Raw genomic sequence first — 23,211 nt, forward strand, 5'->3', positions numbered from 1 at the left:
GCAGGTGCGTTGAGCTTTGAACTTCCTGTGGAGTGCCGCCATAGAAACCTTCCTCTCAGAGCATGTGCACTGCCGGAGCAAAGCCTCTCTCTGTGCCACTATTGGCACTGAATCTTATATTACATCTTCTCTGGGTCATGACCTTTATGGTGGAGGGAAGCCACCAAGGAAGGGGTGTGTCTCCGTCCTTTGTAGCCTTGGGACGAGACAGAAACGGCCGGTGAATGGAAGGGTGGAAGGAAAGACGGGTGGACGGAGGGATGGATAAATGGGTGGATGGATGAATGGATGGATATTTAATGTCTCCTCTCACTCACCAGACAAAAAGGGATGACTTTCTTCTACTAATCGTGCCTCTTTGTGATTGTTTTAGAAACAAAAATTGTTTAACGGAAAGCCAGCTTGGTGCGTGGACCTCAGCAGGCAATGAGTCCGGATCATATTGTACCTGCAAATGCACGAAAACAACTCGGGTATGTGCTGTCGGATCAGAAGTGCCAGTTTTTTAAGAGGCTTATTGTGGGGCATCTGACAGGAAAGTATTTTGACATGTATGGTGGCACCAACTCCTTTAACAGAATATTTTGCAGGGATAGGATGTGTATAGCATACTTTGCACTGTACTTAAGCAGGGTGCCAACTCAATCAGGCTTATTTGTGCCTGGTCCTGGCCCTCAAATACATTAAAGTGGCAGAAAAGTATAATGCTTACACTACATTTATACAAGCACTGGCAAAGCCAATACTGTCAATAAGCATTAGTAAAACGACACCAATTAGTTTTGCCAGTGTTGGTTTTAAATTGCTTTCTTCGTTTTTATTGTCTGGCTTGACAGTACAGCTGTTGCCAGATATTTATCGAATCATTACTAGAGAGGGGCTTTGCCTTCACACACATGTTGGGAGACAGGAGTACATATTTTGATTGGGCTGATGTTTTGTGCTTCCACAAAAAAAAGAGTTTGCCTTCCACACAGCTGTGAACATTTTGTTTATGTATCCAGCTGCCTGAGCTTGAACTTTCAGTGGCACACCCATAACACTGTAATGCTGTTAAAGTGCCTTAGATAACTAGATAATTTATGTTGTTCTCTAGCAGCAGCTCAGATGGGAGGAGGGCAGCCATTAACCCAAGTGGATTTCTAGGGTCTAGCTGTACAGTGCAACTGTCACCTCACCTTATTACCTACACCAATATTACTCTACAGTTCTTTGCATCCACACAAATACATATTTACCATGATATATAGTTGTAGTGCTTCACATTACTATAAAAAAATATTTTAAAGCCACACATATTGGCATTGCGAATGCTTGTTATCACTTCTTGTGCTAGTTTCCACTGCATTAGCTGATAACTAAATGGAGGGTTGAATGCAAAAGTGTTTGTCATGGATAAGCTGTACTCAATGGAACACTGAGCCCCTATACCTTGGGGTTCTCCCATGCCAGCCGCAGAGAGACGTATGATTGGCTTCACAAACTGCTTCTGGTCACACTCAACAAGATACAAATGGTTTGAGGGATGGTTGCAGAATGCACAACTATCTACATTTTAGAAGTCCTTACCTATTTGTATTTGCTTGCAGCCAGGCATTTTCCAATTCTATAACATTTCAAGGATTCACCTCTTTTTGAGACATTTGAACACAACACAGGTTGATATAGTCCCATTCCATTGCCGTATATTTTGTTCCATGAAAACATTTGAAGCTACACTAGGGCTGCACTAGCCCTATACAAAACACATTAAATAAAAGGCATTCAATAAAATAAAAGATACTTTTGCCTCTTCATCATGTATGCATCTTGTTTAGGAATGTGGAATACCCACCAATGCTCATCCACCCCGCCGAAAGACATTCTCCAAGCAAGAGATCTACAACCTCAGTGGCCACAACATGGAGAACTACCTGCTGACCACAACAAACAGCTTTCAACAAACTCGGTGAGTGCAGAGCCTAGTGGTGTCTGCTGCCCAGTTCATCACTATAATTGTCTTGTAGTTTTGTCTAACGTGTACATCTGGATTAGAGAACACCCTGTAATAGCAAACCTTCATCTAGTGCTCTTCATCAATATTCAGTTATCACACTCACCCACCAAGAGACACTCTGCAGGTACAACATTAGATTCCTGGGCCCTTTTCAGTCTGAAACACTTAACATCTAACCACTTCTTTTTGGATTTGCAACATTGGATTGGAACTGATTTAGATATTCACGTTTAGGGTACACTTAAAATCCTACTTCCTCGTTCAAGAGTCTGTCAATACCACAATGCATATAGGCGGAAGCATGATTCACTACTCATGAATATGCCTCGTTATCCCGCATTCTTTTTGACCCCAGGGAATTACAACGCGGTCGTTAGAACGACCACGTTGTAATTCTGCATACCATTACCCAGCAAGTCATAACAACGACTTGCGGAGGGGGGGCGCTGGATGCTGGAATAGTCTAATTTACTATTCCAACTCCAGCCTGCGCGGACATTAGGGAAGGTGTTGGATTTTAAATCCAAAACCTTCTCCCTCCTCCGCAAGTCGTTGTTCCAACTTGCGGAGTAATGGTATGCGGAATTAAAACACAGTCGTTGTAACGACCGCGTTGTAATTCCCTGCGGGGAAAACGTTTTGTGGTAAACGTTGTTTACCACTGCTCATATTTAATGCACACTGAAGTGGTCCAGCAGTCGGTGCTTCAATTTCTCCATTTAATGATACTCCATTTAATGGCACAGTAAGGTTGAGTGGTCCTTCTGAACAATGTTTCTCAGTGATTTAGCACTAATGTTTCAGGACACGGGCACACATGCACACCCTTCTCTCTACCCTGAAGGAGTCCTAGGAATCAGATATCTGCCACAACTACGAACAGCGTTTCAAGTGCACACTGAAGTCTACAACATAATCATTTTGTTTTGGTGGTGTGTCTTTTTAGGTCTTGCCTACCAGACAGCACAAGCTGCCTCGTTGCAGCAGACCTAATGTGTGCCTGGGAACAGCTTGCAGTAGGCTTAGAACTCACTGATTGCTTACCATTGGTTGCCTTTATTATCTCTATGTTCTTGCTTATGTTTCAATGACTTTCCCTGTTCTATCATGTGTTTGTCCCTCCCCTGGAGCATCCTTTTGCTTGGCTGATTTGTATTTTTACAGTGCTCGCTTTTAGGGAACTACTTTTTCCCCTGGAGCATCCCTTTGGCTTGGCTGATTTGTATTTTTACAGTGCTCACTTTTAGGGAACTACTTTTTAGTTAAGCACTCCATGAGAGTGCATGTGTTTTCCAATGATCTACAACATCTGCGTATTGCAGCCTCCCTCTCCCCTCCCCAGGCTCTGTGTTGCTCTTTCCCTTGTGTGCCACTCTCTTTCTTGCCTGCTTCTCCCCCCACATCTCTATGTTCCATGTTGCTTTCACCCTCGTCTGCTTCTCTCTTCTGTTTGCATCTCCTCCCTCCTCTGCACTCCATTGTGCTCTCTCCTCAAGCTTTTACCCTTCTCCACCACCTGTCTTTACTTTTATTTTAATCCAATACAACCTGTTGCTTCATTCCCCCCACCTTCATTGCTCCACAAACTTTCAGTTATTTGAAAATGTTGGGGCTTTAGTTTGAGGGCCTGACAGCTGCCATTTGCGGCCGAGTGTTTTGCTTCAAACAAAAGCACCTTTGTGCACTTAAAATTAATTTTCTTATTGACGTGTCTAAGTCATGTCTGCCATTTTAAGTTGGTAAATAACATTTACAAAAATGGGACAAGCATCCTTCTGTTGGTGTGCATGCATAGGGCGAATGCCTACAGAATTATGCCAACCCCAACAGAGGCTGTGCCATCGCACATTTTTCCCCCAATGTTTTCCATTGCTAAACTGCTTTGACAAAAAGCATTGTGCTTTTTACTGATACTTTCCGGCATCACCAATAAAGAATGACAAAGCCAGTAGGTCCCAAAGGTGATAGCTGTTAGATTTTTCCAATACTTGTTTTTCCATCTTTCTACTTTCTTCTCAGTGTAACTTGCATTAGAGTGGATTTAAGATCGGTTTTAAGAAATGCTTTTCTTGACAGATATGGAGCGTGGAGTTTTGGACTTCCCCTAAGCAGTGATTTGCTCTTGGACAGCTCATCTATCCCACCCAACAGAACATTGTCCAAGGTAAGTTTTCCAAGTTATCTGTTTAGTCAGTAACCAAGGCAGAAACCTGCCGGCATTGCGACGATGAGAGGCTGCACTCAGGACAGTCAGATGGCGAATGTTTCGTAATACGTAAACTAGCAAAGAAAAACTGGTCCCGACCAGCCCTAGTCAAGCTACATAACTGGAGGATGAAAAAACGAAATCAGTATCAGAAGAAGAGATGTATTACTTCCATTTTCTTGCCCTTGTTTGTTCAGGTGTGGTACAACTCTGAAGGATATCACACCCTCCCGGCTTACCTCAACAGCTTCAACAACTTCATCCTGAGGGCTAATCTCCCCAGCAATCAGTCTTCCCAATACGGTAAGGGCATTTACTCAGCTCTGGGTTAATGACTAAGTTCCACATACAGCATAGCATCTTGCTACAGAGAATATACGTATATTCCTTATTCTGTTGAGACTGTATATTATTGCTACATAGTACCTGACATAGGCGATTGGTAACTTGCAGGAGTAGTGGGACAAGCACCCATGCGCATACTCACTTCTGCCCATCAATGCGCTCACACACGCACACACTCATACATTTACAAGCACACATGCGCACACATACTCACATCCGTCCATTAGCAAGCAAACTTGTATGCACACAATTACAGCCATCCATTCACAAGCACACACTATCATGTCCACCCATTCACAAGCACATACATACTGACACATGGACATACCCATTCTTTGCACATGCTGGCAAATACACATACATTCATACGTACACACATGCACTCAAACATACATTCAATAAGGCACTTCCTGGGCCGCTGCAGTGATGACAGGACCAGCAGGTGGTGGTGGGAGGGAGAAGCACGGCAGCCCAGAAGGAGCTGGAGGTTTGGGAGGGAAGGAAGGAAACTAAAGTTTCTGAAGTCTACTCATCCCTGGCCGCTCTGATAAGAGCTAGGGGAGGGTCAGATGAGGTGTCACTGATAGACAGTGAGCCTTGGGCACTTCTGGGCATGAACCTGAAGCACTGAGCTCTGATTCTATTAGTGACGCTCCACATCATTAAGAGGAAGAGGATCCTCACAGGGCTTTGCCAGCTGATAATGCTACTGCTGTCAGGGTTGTGAGATGTTCAGCCAGGAAAAACGTGACTCGGGCTGCCAGATGCCTGCACATTAGCAAATGTAGAGCACAAGGCTGCCTGACTCTAACATGGTGAGTGTATGTCAAGCTGACCTTTTCCTCAGCCTGACAGACACTCATCATGCTTTGAAAAAAGGGGTTGAGGGAAGGAGCCCCGCCGGCCCTTATGACGGAACACCTCTGGTACATGATATCCTATATCAAGGACAATACCATCTGTTGCCTGACCTGTTACTACCACGGAGATTCAGGTCCCCAAAAATACTAGCACTTATGACCTAGTCTGCTAGTCCAGCCCATTTTAAATCTTTAACATTGGAGTTGGATAGACTACAAAATATTGTATTTATCTTACAAAAAGAACTTATCATAGGATGCTTTATGATCTGAGTATTGATGCTGCTGCCAACAAAGGGCTCACATAATCAGACAATGAACCACTACCATCAGCTAACATCACCAGAAGGATACTTTCAGACTCTGAGCTAATTTCATCTGATATCATCACATAATGTATTGGCATAAGTAGATAGTGAATGTAGATCTTTAGATAGTTGGCTGTCATTGTCAGATAACAGACTAAGTTCCTTAGCAAATGTAATGTCATTATCTGCCAATGGACTGGCATCTTTAGACAATGAACTGCCATCTTCAGAGAATGGACTGCTATCCATAGACAGTGAACTGGCATCTTCAGGCAATGCACAGTTATCACCAGACAGTGAAATGCCACCTTCAGAGAATGGATGGCTATCCTGAGACAATGAAATGCCATCTTCAGAGAATGGACGGCTATCCTCAGACAATGAACTGGCATCTTCAGAGAATGGAGGGCTACCCTCAGACAGTGAACTGCCATCTTCAGAAAATTGATGGCTATCCTCAGACAATGAAATGCCATCTTCAGAGAATGGACGGATATCCATAGACAATGAAATGGTATCTTCAGAGAATGGAGGGCTATCCTCAGACAGTGAACTGCCATCTTGAGAGAATGGGTGGCTATTTGAGACAATGAACTGCCATCTTCAGAGAATGGGCGGCTATCCTCAGACAATGAACTGGCATCTTCTGAGAATGGAGGGCTATCCTCAGACAGTGAACTGCCATCTTCAGAAAATTGGTGGCGATCCTCAGACCATGAAATGCCATCTTCAGAGAATGGACGGATATCCTCAGACAATGAACTGACATCTTCAGGGAATGGAGGGCTATCCTCAGACAGTGAACTGCCATCTTGAGAGAATGGACGGCTATTTGAGACAATGAACTGCCATCTTCAGAGAATGGATGGCTATCCTCAGACAATGAACTGCCATCTTCAGAGAATGGACGGCTATCCTGAGACAATGAACTGCCATCTTCAGAGAATGGATGGCTATCCCCAGACAATGAACTGCCATCTTCAGAGAATTGTTATTGTTATTGTTAATTTACATTAGCGAAGCGTCAACATCAAATCACCAATGGTCTCTAAGCGCTAGTGACCCAGAACCCCGGAATTTCTTAATTAGTTACTGGTCACACAGAGAGGGGAGGAGGCTTATCCGAATGACTCAGAGAACAGGACCGTTTTAATTTTCTTTCTAAAAGGGAGTAGCCTGGCTTCCTCATGTAGACTCTCTGGTTGCTTGATCTAGAGCTGGGGAATCACAACCGAGAAGGAACGCCCTCCCAACGTGGCTCTATTAAAGCGCGGGCAGTCCGGCTGGTGTGTCTCAGATGAACGGAGACAACGACCAGGCACTTTGGATTTCAAACGGTCTTTAATGTAGCGAGGCTCTGCTCCAAACTGGGCTGTATGTGCAATGCACAGGCCTTTGAAACTAACCCTCTGCTTAATAGGGAGCCAATGTAGTTGTTGTAGCAAGGGTGTGGCGCGTGTTCTTCTAGGTACTTTGAAAATCAATCTCGCCGCATCATTTAAGACCACCTGAAGTTTCCCCAAAAGTTTCTCAGGAAGCCCTATATAAACTGCGTTGCCATAATCCATGAGTGACACAAATAATGCCGACACAACAGTACGCATGGTGGAAAATTATAGCAGAGGTGCAAGTTTCCGGAGTTGTCTTATCAAACCTATGCAACTCCCAACTACTGCAATTACCTGACTGTTCATGGTTAATTTGGTGTCTAACCTGATACCCAAGCTTTTCACAGCTGGCACTGGTGTCGGAGTGGTACCAAGCTCTTGTGGCAAGAAGAGACTAGACCATGGATTAGTTCATTTGGTAAGAACCAGAACCTCTGTATTATCAGGGTTTACCTTAAGTGAATTGGAGGTCATCCAATTCATCGTAAACCGGAGGATGCTCTGTACCTTAAGCTGTGCCTGGGTGGAATTGGCAATACGCACGATTAGTTGAATGTCATCGGCATAGTTGAACACCTGACAATCCTGTTTGGCCAGTGCTTCCACCAATGGTTGAAGGTAGATATCGAAAAGCATGGGGGACAACGCAGGGCCCTGCCGCACCCCACATGACAAGGCTCCATGCCAAGATGTATACTAATTGGCCATGTTGGGACCAATCCTCCAGAAATGAAACAATCCATTGGGGGGCTGTCCCAGCGGCCGGACCCGTGCCACCAACTCTACGTGGTTCACCGTGTTGAGAGGTCCAAAAGGATCAGTGCAGAGGGGATTTTCCTGTCGGTCATGAGCCTTAGCTCATCCAACACTGTAAGCATAACCAACGCAGTGCTGTTATGGACTCTAAATCCAGCTTGCCGAACATGTAGCAGCTGGTGATCTTCCAAAAAAGAGGAGACTATTCCAAGCTCGTGTTTCTCCAGTACTTTAGTCAAGAAAGGAAGTCTAGAGATAGGTCGAAAATGTTTCAAATTCTTACTGTCCGCCCCAACTTTCTTTAGTAATGGGATCACTATGGCTTCCTTGAATTTACGGGGACCTTCCCCGTTGCTAATGATAAATTTAGCAAGGAAAGAATTTCTGGGCCCACCGCCGGGAGGCTCATATTAAACAGGAGGACAGGGATCATCTGGTTACCTAGATTTTACTTTGGCCATGGTATGAGCTAGACTGTTTAAGTCAAGTGCAGGAAAGACTGAAAGTGTGTTGCCCTGAATGTCTGGTGGATCCAACACAGGGAAATGACAAGGACTTATATGGGTATTACTTATTTCCCTAACCAAGTCTTGAATCTTGGCCAGGAAAAAGTCCTGTATCTTATCACAATCAACCTGGTTTGCGATTGTCCTTTGTCCTTTCTTTTGGCTCAAAAGAATTGATGGCTATCCTCAGACAATAAACTGCCATCTTCAGAGAATGGACTGCTATCGTCAGACAATGAACTGCCATCTTCAGAGAATGAAGGGCTATCCTCAGACAATGAACTGCCATCTTCAGATAATTGACTGCTATCATCAGACAATGAACTGCCATCTTCAGATAATGGACTGCTATCCTCAGACAATGAACTGGCATCCTCAGGCAATGCACAGTTATCATCAGACAATTAACTCCTGTCAAAAGACCATGAACAGGCAGTAGCTGACAATGCATACGCACAAAGGAGGTGGTGTCAGGCATAGGGAAGGCGCAAAAGAAATATTCACAGTAATCAAAAAAACAACACTGTATTGGACTGATGCTACAATGAGAAGAGAACCACCCACTACTCCTAATCTGCAGCTAGCCTGCAACACAGAATATTAGAAACAATCCTTAGCACACGTAGATAATCACAATTCGGTAAATTGAGTAATGATTGTAGCAAAATGAAAGACAGATAAAGAATCCACAATTCACAGCAGGTTTTTTTGGTGTTCTTCACTCTTTTAATTCATATGACGAATTTCTTCTTGTAAGTCATTCATGTGACTGGTCGAGAATTCAAAGCCAAAGCCAACACGTGTTTCGTCGCTTTCTGTTTTATGTACATGCGACTTTTTCAAGGCTGGATACGTAAAAGTTCAATGCCGTTGACGGTTGGTGTTAATTCCAACCCACAACGAAAATCTGGTGTGGGGTAATGCAAATTTCTATTCAGTAGGTGCCGCGAAGTCCGTGCAAGTACTTGAGGGGATCCGGCGTGGTGTGGCAGTTACAGGATTGGATTTGGCTTCACGTTACACATTGAGAATATTTGACTCCTGATTCTTGCACGGACTTCGCGGCACCTACTGAATAGAAATTTGCATTACTCCATGCCAGAGTTTCATTGTGGGTTGGAATTAACACCACACATCAACGGCATTGAACTTTTACGTATCCAGCCTTGAAAAAGTCGCATGTACATAAAACAGAAAGCGACGAAACACGTGTTGGCTTTGGCTTTGAATTCTCGACCAGTCACATGAATGACTTACAAAAAGAATTTCGTCATATGATATTAAAAGAGTGAAGAACACCAAGAAAACCTGCTGTGAATTGTGGATTCTTTATCTGTCTTTCATTTTGCTTCAATCATTACTCATTTTGCTGAATTGTGATGATCTACGTGTGCTAAGGATTGTTTCTAATATAGACAATGCATACACACCAACAAGGGAGGGGCAAGAGGTCAATACTTTACCTAGTCCTACAAATTGCTACACTATCACACTCAACGAAGGGAAAATATATACTTAACACTACCTATATTTATATAGACAGAGCCTCATTTGGAAAGCCCTAAGGGTGTTTTTTAATTGCCGTCAACCACTAGATAGAGGCATGCTATTCAGACAAGCTGAATAGATTGGAGGACATTATGTGCCCGTAGATTATGAAATGAAGTTGAAATAAGATATTTAGTATGTCTAACTGACATGGCTGGGCCCTGCTCGGAGTTGGGACCTATAATATAATATAGCCTTATAGCCCGCCGTAGCGGGCTATACCGGCTATTAAAGGCCCGCTGCAGCGTTAAAGGCCCGAGCCGAAGGCGAGGGACTTTAATAAAAGCAGCGGGACTTTAATAGCGGTATAGCCCTGCTACAAAGGGCTATAAGGCTATTAGAACATTCTGCCACTAGAGGGCAGAATGTTCTAACAAATTAAACAAAGGCTTCTCGAAGCTCGAGGAGATTTAAATCCCCTCGATCTTCGAGAGGCTTTTGTAAAACATTGGAATGCTGCTCTGCGGGCTTTTACCAGCCCGTAGAAGCACGGAGCACTCCATTGTCTACAATGGAGTGCTCCACATTCCAATGTTCTAATACTTACATACATGATCAGTCAGTAGGGACTAAGCTTATCCAAGCCACTGATATTTGAAAAGGTGATAGCGGGAATGGGAGAAAATATAATCCTGTTTTGTATATCATTTAACTATCGAGACTAAACGAAGTTATCAACATTTTCATGTAGAGCATGACAATAAGACAACATACCCACTCTTACCCCGTGTTAGGAGCAATGACAATGGAACTCGGTTTAAGAGATAAAATAGTTTTTTATGGGTTTCTTTCTAATTGAGAGAGATGTTACTCACATTTATTAAACTGTGTTTGAGGGCACGCTGGGTGTGTTTTCTACTGCTTAGGAAGGTGAAGTATAATCCTCGACTTATTTTGTGTATTTTTAAAGATGATGGAATAATAATAGCATTATTGTCTTTGTAGGAATTTCCTGATGTGTTACTACAAACTGGCAAGTATGACAGAATTGTGATTGATCTCCTCCATAGTATTACTAAACTGGAGTTGTACCAAATGACAAAGCTGGTACAGCAGACCACTTATCATGCATTACAATCCAAAAACAGTATTGGATAAGTAATGGAAAAAGTCCGAATTCCAATGCAATTCTTAACAAAAGTTCATGAAGACAATCTGATGAGACATCAGGTATACAGAAAAATGCAAGTAGTCCCAAGAAGTCATCTGTTGGTTTTCATTCTCTTTTTATTAATGTTTTCGTCTAATCCTAGACTTTTTCAAGGGAATATAAGGATGTTATCTCATTGTAGTCTGATGTGAATAATTCGTAAGCCAACGTCCGTTTGCGAGCTCAAAAGCAAAATTAAATATAATGACCCAGGCAGTCAGAATCAAACTAATGTCTTCCACAAGTGACAAGACTGGTAAATGTAATGTAATGTAATGAGGTGCTTATATAGCGGTCTATCACCCGACGGGTATCCTGGCGCTTAAACAGGAGAGTCCCCACCAGAAGTTAATAGGAGCAGCCGAGATGTGACACAGGAAGGGAGGAAAAGAGAGATAATATCAGAAGGAAAAATTACTGGTAAAGAGTTCTCTATAGATGCGTATACACTGGTAAATTTACGACCCTTAATCCTGTTCCGTTCCAAATTCCCTTTGACATGTCCCATTCAAATTTCAGGACCGTACGGGACGTGTCAAAGGGAATTTAGAACGGAACAGGATTAAGGGTCGTCCATTAATTATCCAATACTGTTTTTGCATTGTTATACATGATAAGTGGTGTGCTGTAACAGCTTTGTCCTTTGGTATATTTGCTTGCATGTTAGTTTCTAACATGCAAATAGCACCTCTGGGTAGTAGGTGTTTCAAGCTACTTTAGCACCCCGGCCAGACTATATTGAGTGATTTATTCACATTTATTTGGTTACTTATAATTACATATTACAGATTGATGGTGCGGTTTATCCCTCTCAGGGACCACTACTACCTATCTTCTCTTTTTTTCTTAATCTGGAGGTGTGTTCAGAAGGGATCTAGATCCTCAGGAAGGCCAGTGATCCATGGTGGTCAAAATAAAAGGAAGAAACATGTTGATATCATCAGAGAGGGTGACGGGGATCTAAGCTCCTGGATACACCCCATTAATGTTCAACCCTGCCAAGGGGGAGGCAAAATAAAATTAAGAGGGTACCCTCTTAGACAGTTTTAACAGTTTTTCTGCTTAGTGGGTCCCTAATAGTTTTCATAAAAAAAATATAGTGCTCTACCCCGAGTGTTGGTCTGCAACAAGGTGTGTGAGTGGCCCTATGATGAAGAATGCCACTACCTAGTGGGTTAGGGCAATTAATAAAAATGTTGTGGCTTTCCAAAATGATACTTTGTCTATATAAATACAGGTAGTATTAAGTACATATTTTTCCTTCGTTGTCCGTGAAAATATCTGACAATGGCCAGCCATCTCTAGGCAATAAACTGTCATCTTCAGACAAGGAGCTGCCATCAAAAAACAATGAATTTTCATTATCTGACTATAGATCTCCATTGTAAGACAGCAAACTGTAATTATCTGACAATGGTATGCCCGAGTGTAAGGTAATGCAAGTACATGTCATTTGACCACCATCATTAGGCAATTAACTGACATATTAAGACAAAGGAACTATCACAGTGAGACAACAGACAGTCAGACACACACTTCAGATAGTGCCCTGATCACTGGAGTCACATCTTCTGTCAACATTCCTATCTCAGGAATGAACTGGTCTGAAATGACCTGTCTTAGACTGGCTGACCTTTCTGCCGGCACAAAACAGCCACCTCCTCAGATACCGACTGACCAGACTACTCAACAAGAACTACTTCATCGATCCATCCATTTGCCTCATCAGCCAACAAAGGAGCCATATACTGAGCAATAAACGGCAGCAGATCAACTAGTGGAGTGACTTGCTCACCAAATGGAAGATAGACCCTGCCTGGGCTCGCCATCCCTCAAACGTGTCTCCATCCATCTTCTACCAAACCTCCACGGCGTGAGAGCCATATTCTCATCTTTACATATCACCACAACGCTGACTACTGAGAAGCCATTTTGATTCATCCTCATTTTCCCCGGTTCCACAAACACAGGTGAATGGTGCATGTCCTGCAAGTAATCCATCCAGTATTTGAACCCACATTGTTGGACATTGAGGTCACCAGGCTTAACCGGGTGTGTTGACGCCCTCGCTTAGCAGCAATCTGTACTAGAAGGGCTGTTTCTCACAGTGCCACTTTGCCAGCCATGATCTAACACCCGGAAGGGGCGGATTAAATGACAGCCAGGCCTCCTGCTGGCGCACACGCTCAGCAGCTCAGTGCAGTGGGACTCCCCTGTCATCCCGTGGCAGCCAAAGCTGTGTGACGCCTTTGCAGATTTAAAAAGCGTGGAGCGGAATAAGCAGTAAAGGACTGCGGGGGCTTTAGCAATATGAAAGGAAGCCCAATCCTGTTTTCCGAGGTCCAAATTAGTCTCTGTACAAAACAGATGGAAGAAAAAAAGGACAAAAGAGCTTTTCACCCGTCACTAGGAAAATACTCGCTGCTTTGGACGGCTGGGTATTGCAGCTCAAAATGGAGGGCTTAGCTTACTTTCAGCCTAACGCGTGACGCATGATCGTCCCGTGTCAACGTGTATAGAGTTGTCAAATCTTGCTTCTAGTCTCAGGTGTTTGTCAGAGATGCTGTGCATGTTTCGCTGCAAGAGAAGTATCTGAGCATGATTCGTGCATGCTTTAAAAGTGGGGAAATGTGCCAACTTTGTTGCTGTATTTCAGAAGGTTGACTTTATATAGTTGTTTCACCACATGAAATAGCCCTTGTATGTGTTGCTAGTTACATGGTGCAAACGTGGTGGTGGATAATGGAGTAATATATATCACTAGGGTAAATTCATGAATTTTGGATTATGTACATTAAGGGCCTCATTCCGAATGCCCGGTATCGTCTGTTCCCAGCCTCATTAGATTTAAGAGGGACCTCGCAATAATGCATCAGTGAGGGATAAGGGAAACACTGAGGCAGAGTGTTCGGCGGGGGCGGAGGGCATGTGTTTTCTTGCTCTCTTCTTAATTTGTAAATTTCCACTCACACCCCCCCCCACCCCCCCCCCCCCCCCGCTCCTCCATTGCTCTCCCTACTGCTTCTGTCACTTACCTGCGTTTACTTCCTGCCGCGCGCTCCAGATTTACAATCTGCCGACTCAGTAGCATTTTTTGACTTTGTTATTTTTGTAATTTTTGTTAGGCCCTGACAGCTGCCATGTGTCTGCAGGCTGCTTCTTTCTTTATAAAAATGGGCTATGGCACACTTTTTTTTCATTTGCCACTCTAAGATGGATGTTTGCCATCTTGGAACTGTAAATTAAAATAAAATGCTTGTTGATTCATATGCATGTCATGTGCATGCATGCATCATCTGTACTGCTGTAGCTTTGTGATACGTGTGCGCATGAGTATGCACAAGTAGACATCTTTGTACTTTTTTGCACGTGCATTCCTACATCAAAAAGCTTTTTTTTCTCTTTGCCAAACAGTATTAGCAAAGCCAGTGATTCGGGTAATCCCATTGAAAGCCACGATCCATTGGCTTTTCCAATGCTTGTTTGGAAGTGGCAGCTTTCATAGGAGGAATTTTTATTGAAATTATAGTGTTCCTGGTGGCTGCCTCTCATGACAGACTGGTGATAAAAGCACAACATAGCAAGCGGTTTCTCGTGAGACTGAATATGCAGCAGTCTTGATAGATGAGCGAGCGAGAGCCCGGTGCATGTATGTGCTGGTTTCTTCAGCATGTGTCAGAAAAAAATAATATTGTGTTTTTAAATAGCGCGTCATTCTGCACTCTTGCCATTTCTAAGCACTGTATATGACCAGTGTTAATATTACCTAATGTAATGGTACTTAATGGATTGATCTCAGAAGAATAAATCAGCCATGCTTGGGTTTGTACAGTAGCTGTATCTCATGCTAGTCGGCATCTGTGCCCGAGTGAATTTACTGAACGATCCCACATATAATAATAATGTTGATGTTCTTCTGTGTCCCACAGGTATCTTTGTGACGAGTCACCCCTACCCCGGAGCCCTCACCATGCAACAGACCCAGTAAGAGCATATTTCTCTCCCTCAACTGGGAATAATCGGGCAATCATTTGCTTTTGGTTTTTTTAATGCATTTATAAAGTCACTTCTTTGACACATGTCTTGAGAGCAGCCCACTGAGAAGATGTAACAAAACTAAAAAAAACAAAAGTGGCTTATAATTTCAGAGACCGAAATCTCAAGTTTCTTTATACATACGTAGGTACTTTGAGTCACCAATGGTGTACCCAGATCCTGTAAGACAAGGAATGATGCAAAACTTTTCTGTGCTCCAGGCAAACTACATTTTTAATCTGGATCCTTCACAATCCGTGTTTTTCAGCCTGTTGTATTTTGGCGCCACCTGCTGGTGGCACTCTAATGCTTACCTCCTGAGGCGCCAGCGAGGATAATTGTATAGTAAATCTAAACGGAGGTCGTTTGCGTAGCCAGTAAAGCATGGATCCAGCCCTTCAAGATCTGTGTTGGACGAGTCTTTAGGAGACAAAAGTAATGAAAAAATAAAAACACAGACTGGAAACCAAAATTATATTCAAAAGGGGTGTAATAGGCGTAGGGCAAGGATGTTTATGTAATTCGAAGGTATGTGTACTGACAGGCGCGCAACACCCTTTGGACTCACAGGGCTTCAGCCCCCCCCCCCCCCCGTCGTGTGTGGCAGCCCGGGATGAGACACCTTCCCGGGCAAAAAAGCAGCCGCACCCGAGCACTTCACAGGTCTTTAAAAGACCATTTACATGTTATGAGGCCTTGCTGTTGTTTCACCCCTTCTAAGAGCCCCTGCAGCTCCACTCTGCCTATTGCTTAAAGTTCAGCCCCCCCCCGAAATTTTTGCTCAGCCCCCCCCGAAATTTTTGCTCAGCCCCCCACCTGAAATTTGGCTCTAGTTGCGCCTCTGTGTACTGATTTTTAACAGCTCACAATTGTGTTTGATGTAGAAGAGAGCGGATGCAAGAGAAGATAAAAAGATTTCCCCAGGATCTCATAATTTGGTCAAATGGGTGACGCTTGGATTAAAACTCGGCCTTTAGGTACCACGTATGGCAGTAAAACAGCACATGAGCGCCTGGCGAACGGCGGTAGAAGGTGCACTAACTAGTCTCTCTCATATAATGTCAATTTGAGATCAATGTGGATTGTGACCAAAAAGTATAATTTACTGTTTTTTTTAAGGTATTTGGCCGGTTCTGCACTTAGCTCCCCACTGAGATCATTTGGAGATACTCATTCATTTAGGGACGGTGTTGTAGCCACTGCACGTATACTAGAGCAGGGTACTAGTGTTGAGTATGGTGAATAGTAACAGAACATGTGTGGGGTGCAGTGTGCACATGCTGATTACTTGGTGCTGCTCTATGGGCGATCCAGAGGGGAGAGAGAGCTCTGGAGGTGCCCGCGTGTCCGGCGTCCTTGCGTTCCAGACTGCGCCTGGATACCCCTCGGGTGATAAATCGTGCTTTACAAATTCTGATAACATAATTTAAAGCACCCGTTCCCTCTAATCACGATGTATGCAAGACTCAAGAGAGGGATTTACACCTCCCTGTGTCCATGAGACTGGTGTTGGGTGGTAAAAGGGACCGCAGACTCCATGGAGGGGTCTGCTGAGGCAGGGTGTGGACAAGGCCAGATCTGTAATCAAATAAATCAGGAATGGATGTGTCAGGAGAGCAAGTCCTGAGGCCACCGCAGGCTGGAAGGGTAAGCAGAGATGATGGCGTCACATAAAATAGGAAGCCTAGGTGGATTTACAAGTCTAAGGGGCACATGAGCAAAGGTAAGGGACAACACCACTGTGAGTTCATGTGGTGATGAGGTCAACCTCGGGCCACAGCTATGAAAAGCTTATACAGACCAAAGGTGGCGCATGGTTAAGTTGTTCACTCTTAATGCGCCTTACCCACTTGGCCAAACCATGTGTAGTGCACCTTCCTGTGGCTCTGTTCCCTGTCTGAAGGAATGAGTGACACTTCTGAGTAAGCTGAGATCCATGCATCACGACCCTTGCAGGACCTCTGACGTGAGCGCTGCCTTTACCACCAGATGGATTCCGTGCAAGTCCGTTCCCATGAGCAATCTATGATCGCATACCCAATCACCTGAATGATCTCACCTGCGTGACAGATTGCATAAACTTTGCAGTGCATAGAGTATGAAAGATTGCGCAATAGTTTGAGACAGTTCTATATAACGCAGTGCATGGCAAATTGCACGGTGGGATACTTAGAAACTGTGTGACACCGGCATAAAAATAGCATGCAAAGTGTAACTAAGAACGCATGCCAAGTCCCCAAGTTTGCAATTATGCCATGGATTCGCGCTCTTTCCACCTACAAATCATGTCAGCCCCTCAAAAGCGATAGAAAGTGCTCTTTGAATGCAATTACCACAGAGTACAGTGCAGCAGTAATCACTGCATAGAAAACCGGAAATTGTACTCTTATTTGGGCTGAGAGAAGCACGTGCAGAGTACACACTAGTCTGCAACAAAATCTCTCTGTGGCCTTTTCTGTGTCTTTCCGAGACCCGCACTGTCTCTCTGAGGTTACAGTAGCAGTTGCCGAACGAGGAACATGGTACAGTGGTATACAAGATGTATTCACCCATTTACTCCATAGGCAGAGTTATCTGTCTCCCAGCCGAGTGTGTCTTGCATCCTGCAGTTTTTAGGTCTCGCCTAGCGATGCAGCGCATGCACTGCCCGCCTTGTTAGGTCTTGCCTAGCGATGCAGCGCGTGCGCTGCTTGCTTTGGTGAGATCTATTGTCGTCGGTATGTCAGCGGAAGGGGGACAGGAGATGTGCACTAGCGTCTCTTTTGCTCGCGTTAGCACAAGAGACAGCAGATATGCATGTAGGGAGGACAGGAGATGTGCACGCTTACGGCTCGGGGCGTTAGCACAACTCCTGCTCGCTCCCTCTCTCCCTTCCTGTCTGCATGTACGGAGGACAGGAGATGTGCACGCGTACGGGTCTGGAAGCGCCGTGCCTGCCTGCCTGGGAACTCTGCCGGGAGCTGCCTGTGCAGTCCCCATGCGCATCTGACCGACGACTGCGGGTGGCAGTCCGCTTTCCCTCTCCTGTAGCTGGAGACGGCTGCTGACTTTAACCAGCATGTAATCAGCTGAGTGGTCATACCACCCAGAGGAGCGGGGTTGCATGGGTAGTCCTGTGTTAATACAATAACGTGAAGCGGCCTGAGCAGCTTAGCTTTCACAGGGACCTCACCTGGCAAGATGATCAATTCGGGACTCAGCTGTAATATTCACCGCAACAATTTTTCTGGTCCTCTCTCGCCCCTCTCCCTGTGCTCACACTCCCTCTCTCTTAGACCTTACATGCCTGCTCCGAGGCATCGACTCCAGCATCGACTCCATCGACTTTGTGGCAGAGTTTGGAGAGTGTTTTTATACTTAGCTGTTCGAGTGGCATTAGGTTGTGTTTGGTCGGCCTTGGGCACATGTTTGTTTAGCAACTCGCATGCTCCATTTTTGTATTTAAAGCATTCAGTAAACGGCAGGGGGCACTTTCAACTTTATTCTTTGCGTATGAAACCTCGTAAGCTGTTCCTGGCTTTGTACGTCCTTTTACCAGTTGGCAATTAATAACAACTTTTCATAGCTTATAGTACTCGGAGTTTCACCCTCTGTTTTTCACAGGTGAATCTCGTTGCTCCTTTCATTTTATTTACTCAGGATCTCGTTTCAGACAACAACCTGCATTGAATCAAGCAGGAGAAAGCTGTGTTTCCATTTCATGTGTATGTGATTCCATACTCAATGCTGTGTCTTTGCAATTTCGCCTCTAAATGCTTTTTGAGAAATGGGTTCCCCTTTATCCTTATGCACATTAATTTCCTTCCCCCTAAAGTATAACAATATTACAGTTCAATACTAAGGAACTTTAAAAGAATATTATTCTTTTTGTTTTAATAGGGTCGTTCAACTGCACATGTCTTTTTGTGTTTGGCTTCCAACAGGCAAATGAGCGCTCTTACCCCAAGATTAAAGGGGCTGTAAAATGAAGACATTTCTCAGCCCTCTGATTCAGCAGCACTTATAAATGTGCAATACACCCACGGAGAGGCTGGCTTTTACGTACACACATGCTACCTTCCTGTACCACCTCATACTGGTCACTGGTCCACCTTTCGCCTTCCCCTCTGGCTGCCCCCTACCATGCGTCCGTCTCTCTCTCTCGTAATCTCTCATACCTCTCACACCTCTCTTGCACTCTTCCTCCCTTTCACATTGGTTCACTTCAGATCTTCAAGCACAGTTTCTTTCCTGTGCCTTTTCAAGATTTTCGTCCCTCAAACCCATGCTCTCCTCCTTTTTTTAGGGTGTCTTCTGCGTACACAGGCGCACCCTATTTGTGCATCTGTGGCATGCTCTCCCCATCTATCTCTTTTTCTCACACACTCTTTCTGCTCCTCTGTACGGAGTTCATTCACCACTTCATGCACAAAGTACCTATCCCTCTCTATCTCCCTTTCTATTAATTCTGTACACCTCTCACCATATCTAATCACCATGCCATATAATTCCACTCCACTCCATACCAAAACACATGGGAAAAAGACATTGTCATTTACAACGCCAATAGCTCTAACTCTCCTAAAGGCGAGACCTATTGCATTGTAAATGCTTGTTACCAGAGTTATAGCTGAGGGTCGAGGGACTGGGGTTAGTGGAAGAAACTCTAAAATTTCTATGGCGGCCATTTCTCATCCCTGTCTTCTCACCCCTCCCCCTCTTCCTCTTTTCTCCCTTCCTATTGCACTGCAGACTCAGCAACCTGGTGAACATCCTGGTGGCTCTATGCATCCTTGTGGGCTACTCCATCACCACCGCCAGCTTCGTCATCTACACCGTGAAAGAGCATCAGAACGGATCCAAGCGGCTGCAGCACATCTCGGGCATCAGCGAGACCTGCTACTGGGTGACCAACTTCCTCTACGACATGGTAAATACCAAGCACTCTAGCGCCTCTGGTGGCCAAGGGATGGGGTGACCGTCTGGACGCCTGCTTACTGTGTGCTGTGCTATTCATTTATATTGTCTCGCATTGCAAAGGCCCACTGTGTAGCACATTGTCATCCAGCTCTCAGCAGTGGTCTCCATTTCATCCCACAGTGGTGCTACATATTGTATATGGGACATTATTTCTATGAGTGTGCTTGGCAGAAGCATTTAGTTGGGGGGTCTGTGCTCTTTATCAGCGGTGTCACATGCTTAGGAGGTGCTGGAAGAGTGAGTCCTGGCTTTGCTCCATCTCTGTTGTAGTGTGTCTGGGAGACAATGGTGGACTCGACTTTCGAGCCTATTCATCATTTGGTAGCATGTCTGGAAAAGCATATGGACTGTACCATTGATGTCCACTCTATGTTGATAGCAGACCGAGGGTGAACAGCTGCTTGTGCCGTCAATGCCCTCCATCAGCAGATAGTATGCCTGGAGTGAGTGTGTGTGTGTGTATATATATATATATATGTTGCGACACCGATCGCCTCCAACACTGAGCGGTTAAAACGCCACCTCTTGCTTAAACCTATGATCATACCAATTACAGCATGGTTTATTTAAATCACCACCTGGGACCTTTGTAAATAACATAACTGATGGAATTTATGTGGATTTGTACGACAAGCCGCACTGTTATATGTATATACATGTATTTTTTCCATGTCTATTGGCCCCTCTATCACGTGACAATCACTTTGTTTGCTTCACTTTAAAACCCAATGGCTTTTCGCTATAGCGTCATGTGATCAAGGCCATCCTGAGGCCGAAACGCGTCATGGCGGTGTGTGGGATTCCTATGGAATAAAGAATACTTTGCACAACAGACTGGGTCCGTCTTCGTCCTTCCTGACTAACTGGATGCATGAGGCGGAGTTCTTTGGATATATGTGTATATGTATATATACATCAGAAAGAAGATCACTTGGCTAAAAGCAATCCAAGGACACAAGGGGGAATATTTCAGGAATCCTTTATTCACAAAATGAAATGCGGCATAATGGATTTCGGCTTCCTAGCCTTCGTCAGACACCGCTCTCAGCTGGATTGCACCTTCTCCCTCCTTTGATGTTGCTGCGGCACTCCCCTTGGCGGGAGAACAGTTGACCATACTCCTATCAGTACGAATGTAGTCAAATGTGAGACTACAGCTCCCAGTGTCTACCTTGCTGGTGTACTGCAGCAGGGTCAGATTGTGCTGGAATGAGCGCTGTGTTTGCTTCGCAAAGGGAGGGCCATGTAGTGGCCGATTCCCACCGTAATTAAAGTGTCCACGATTCCCTCCAGTCCCCAACGTCCAGTCACAATAGTTGAACTAGCCGGACCGTGAAGCAAGCTGTAATAAACTTGCATATATATATATATATCCAAAAGATACGTACTGGTTGGACCAGGCCATCTTTACACGTTACACGTTATGTATGGTAGCATCTCAGGAGTAGACATTCTGGTTGAAGCATGTATCGAATGCAAATGGTGTATGGTAGCATATGGGGATGATTCAGACTGGCTGGACTCTGTACTTCTGGGGCCTGTTAGTGGCACAAGGAGTGTATTAAAGCCCTGTGCGCCCTGTATCTGTATGGTAATATGTATGTATTTAGTCAGTTGGCTGAGAACCTAGTCCCCGTACGTGTATGTTGCCTGGATGGGGGATATTCTGGTTGCAGATGTAAGTAAAAGCAGAGTGCCTGAAGGGCAGGATTCGTTTGAGTATTAGGTGGTGGCTTGAGATGAGTCAGTGAATGATGCTGAACCTTGTCGCTAAAGCCTGCTTCACATGTCCCATTTCTTGTCTTCTCCATCAGTTCCTTTACATGTTGCCAGTGGCTCTTTCAATAGCAACCATCGCCGGCTTCAAGCTGTCTGCCTTCTACGAAAACCAGAACCTGGGGGCGGTGTCTCTTCTCTTTGTGATGTTTGGGTGAGTAGCACAAAGAGGTTTTGGTACCAGGTTCACTAGCACGCCTCAACAGAAGCTGGTCTGCCTGATGCACTAAAGGGGCATAGGGAAATGAGCGGTAATCTTGCCTTACACTCCTAGCTACAACATGTGCCTTGAAAAGGCATTCTTTTTTAGGTCGAGTCTGGGCAGCGTATGCGCTGCTCTGTGATGCATGCTGTATTCAGGTAGGGACTTGAACCTCTGCCCACTCTCCGCCCATATTTTCCATTGGCTTGTGTCATTGTCCACTGTAAACTGTGGCTGTCCATTGGTCAATAGGTTTAATGGTCCCTCCTTAGTACCTCCTTGTCTCATTTTGAAACCTTTCTTGGCGACACCCCTTGTTACGTGTGTTGTTATGCGGTAGGCTTTAATTATAGTCTCTGAGCACAATTTTCTCAAATAGCTTTGTCCTGCTGGCTGTTGGGCAAGCTCTCTCCTAACGCTTTTCTATTTATTTTATTAGCACGAGTGCTGGCATTTGCAATGCAATAGGTCTCGCATTTGCAAAAGTTTAAGCTATTGGCATTGTAAATGACATTGCCTTTTATTTATCTGTTTTAAAAACACATAAATAAAAGGCATTGTCATTTACAATGCCAATATCTCAAACTCTCGTAAATGCGAGACCTATTGCATTGCAAATGCTTGTTGTAGTCATGTGAGCGGGCTGATCTCAGCGAGATAAGGAGTTGTGTACTGTTAAACAATGAATATGTCTAGGTTTACAAGCACGGGTACAGGTCCCAGCAGAGAGCCCTGCTGTAGCCACATATGTCAATGGTAGAACCAGCTCCTCTTCCCACCCCTCCAAATATTTTCAATGCCTGCTGTGGATGGGTGGAACTATAAATGTAGTTTTATAACACTAGGAAAACCCTTTAAGAAACATATTATTTTTAAACATTGCATCAGCCTGCTAAACTTTCGTGCACTTGGCTGTGTTTTATTAAAAATGTGTAATTGTTCGGTCAAATTCATCATGTGAACATGTGAGTTAAATTTTTATTTCCTATCATAATTTGCATTATAAATCCCTTTTTCCTGCTTACATTCTTCGTATCCGCTAGATGTCACTCTTCACCCGTTTTATGTTTGAATCGTTCAACTAAGCACTGCACGAATAAGGCAGTAATTGGCTCAAGACGTTTATGCCACTGGCTACAGTTGAATCCTAGTCATTTGCAATCACTCCTGTAAACT

At 44.4% G+C, this 23,211-nt stretch overlaps 1 protein-coding gene across 1 annotated transcript in view; it reads left to right on the forward strand.

The window, feature by feature from the left end:
* LOC146857855 (uncharacterized) overlaps positions 1–23,211 on the forward strand; it is a 651,000-nt gene that overhangs the window by 526,554 nt on the left and 101,235 nt on the right. The window contains exons 40-46 of the mRNA XM_085648551.1: positions 374–473; positions 1,818–1,948; positions 4,073–4,160; positions 4,400–4,505; positions 14,993–15,047; positions 19,830–20,007; positions 21,872–21,987. Of these exons, the coding sequence (XP_085504677.1) occupies positions 374–473; positions 1,818–1,948; positions 4,073–4,160; positions 4,400–4,505; positions 14,993–15,047; positions 19,830–20,007; positions 21,872–21,987 (774 nt within the window). The remainder of the gene's footprint in view (positions 1–373; positions 474–1,817; positions 1,949–4,072; positions 4,161–4,399; positions 4,506–14,992; positions 15,048–19,829; positions 20,008–21,871; positions 21,988–23,211) is intronic.

Source organism: Triturus cristatus, chromosome 3_2, assembly GCF_964204655.1.
Source record: "Triturus cristatus chromosome 3_2, aTriCri1.1, whole genome shotgun sequence".
In the NCBI taxonomy this organism is placed as follows: domain Eukaryota; kingdom Metazoa; phylum Chordata; class Amphibia; order Caudata; family Salamandridae; genus Triturus; species Triturus cristatus.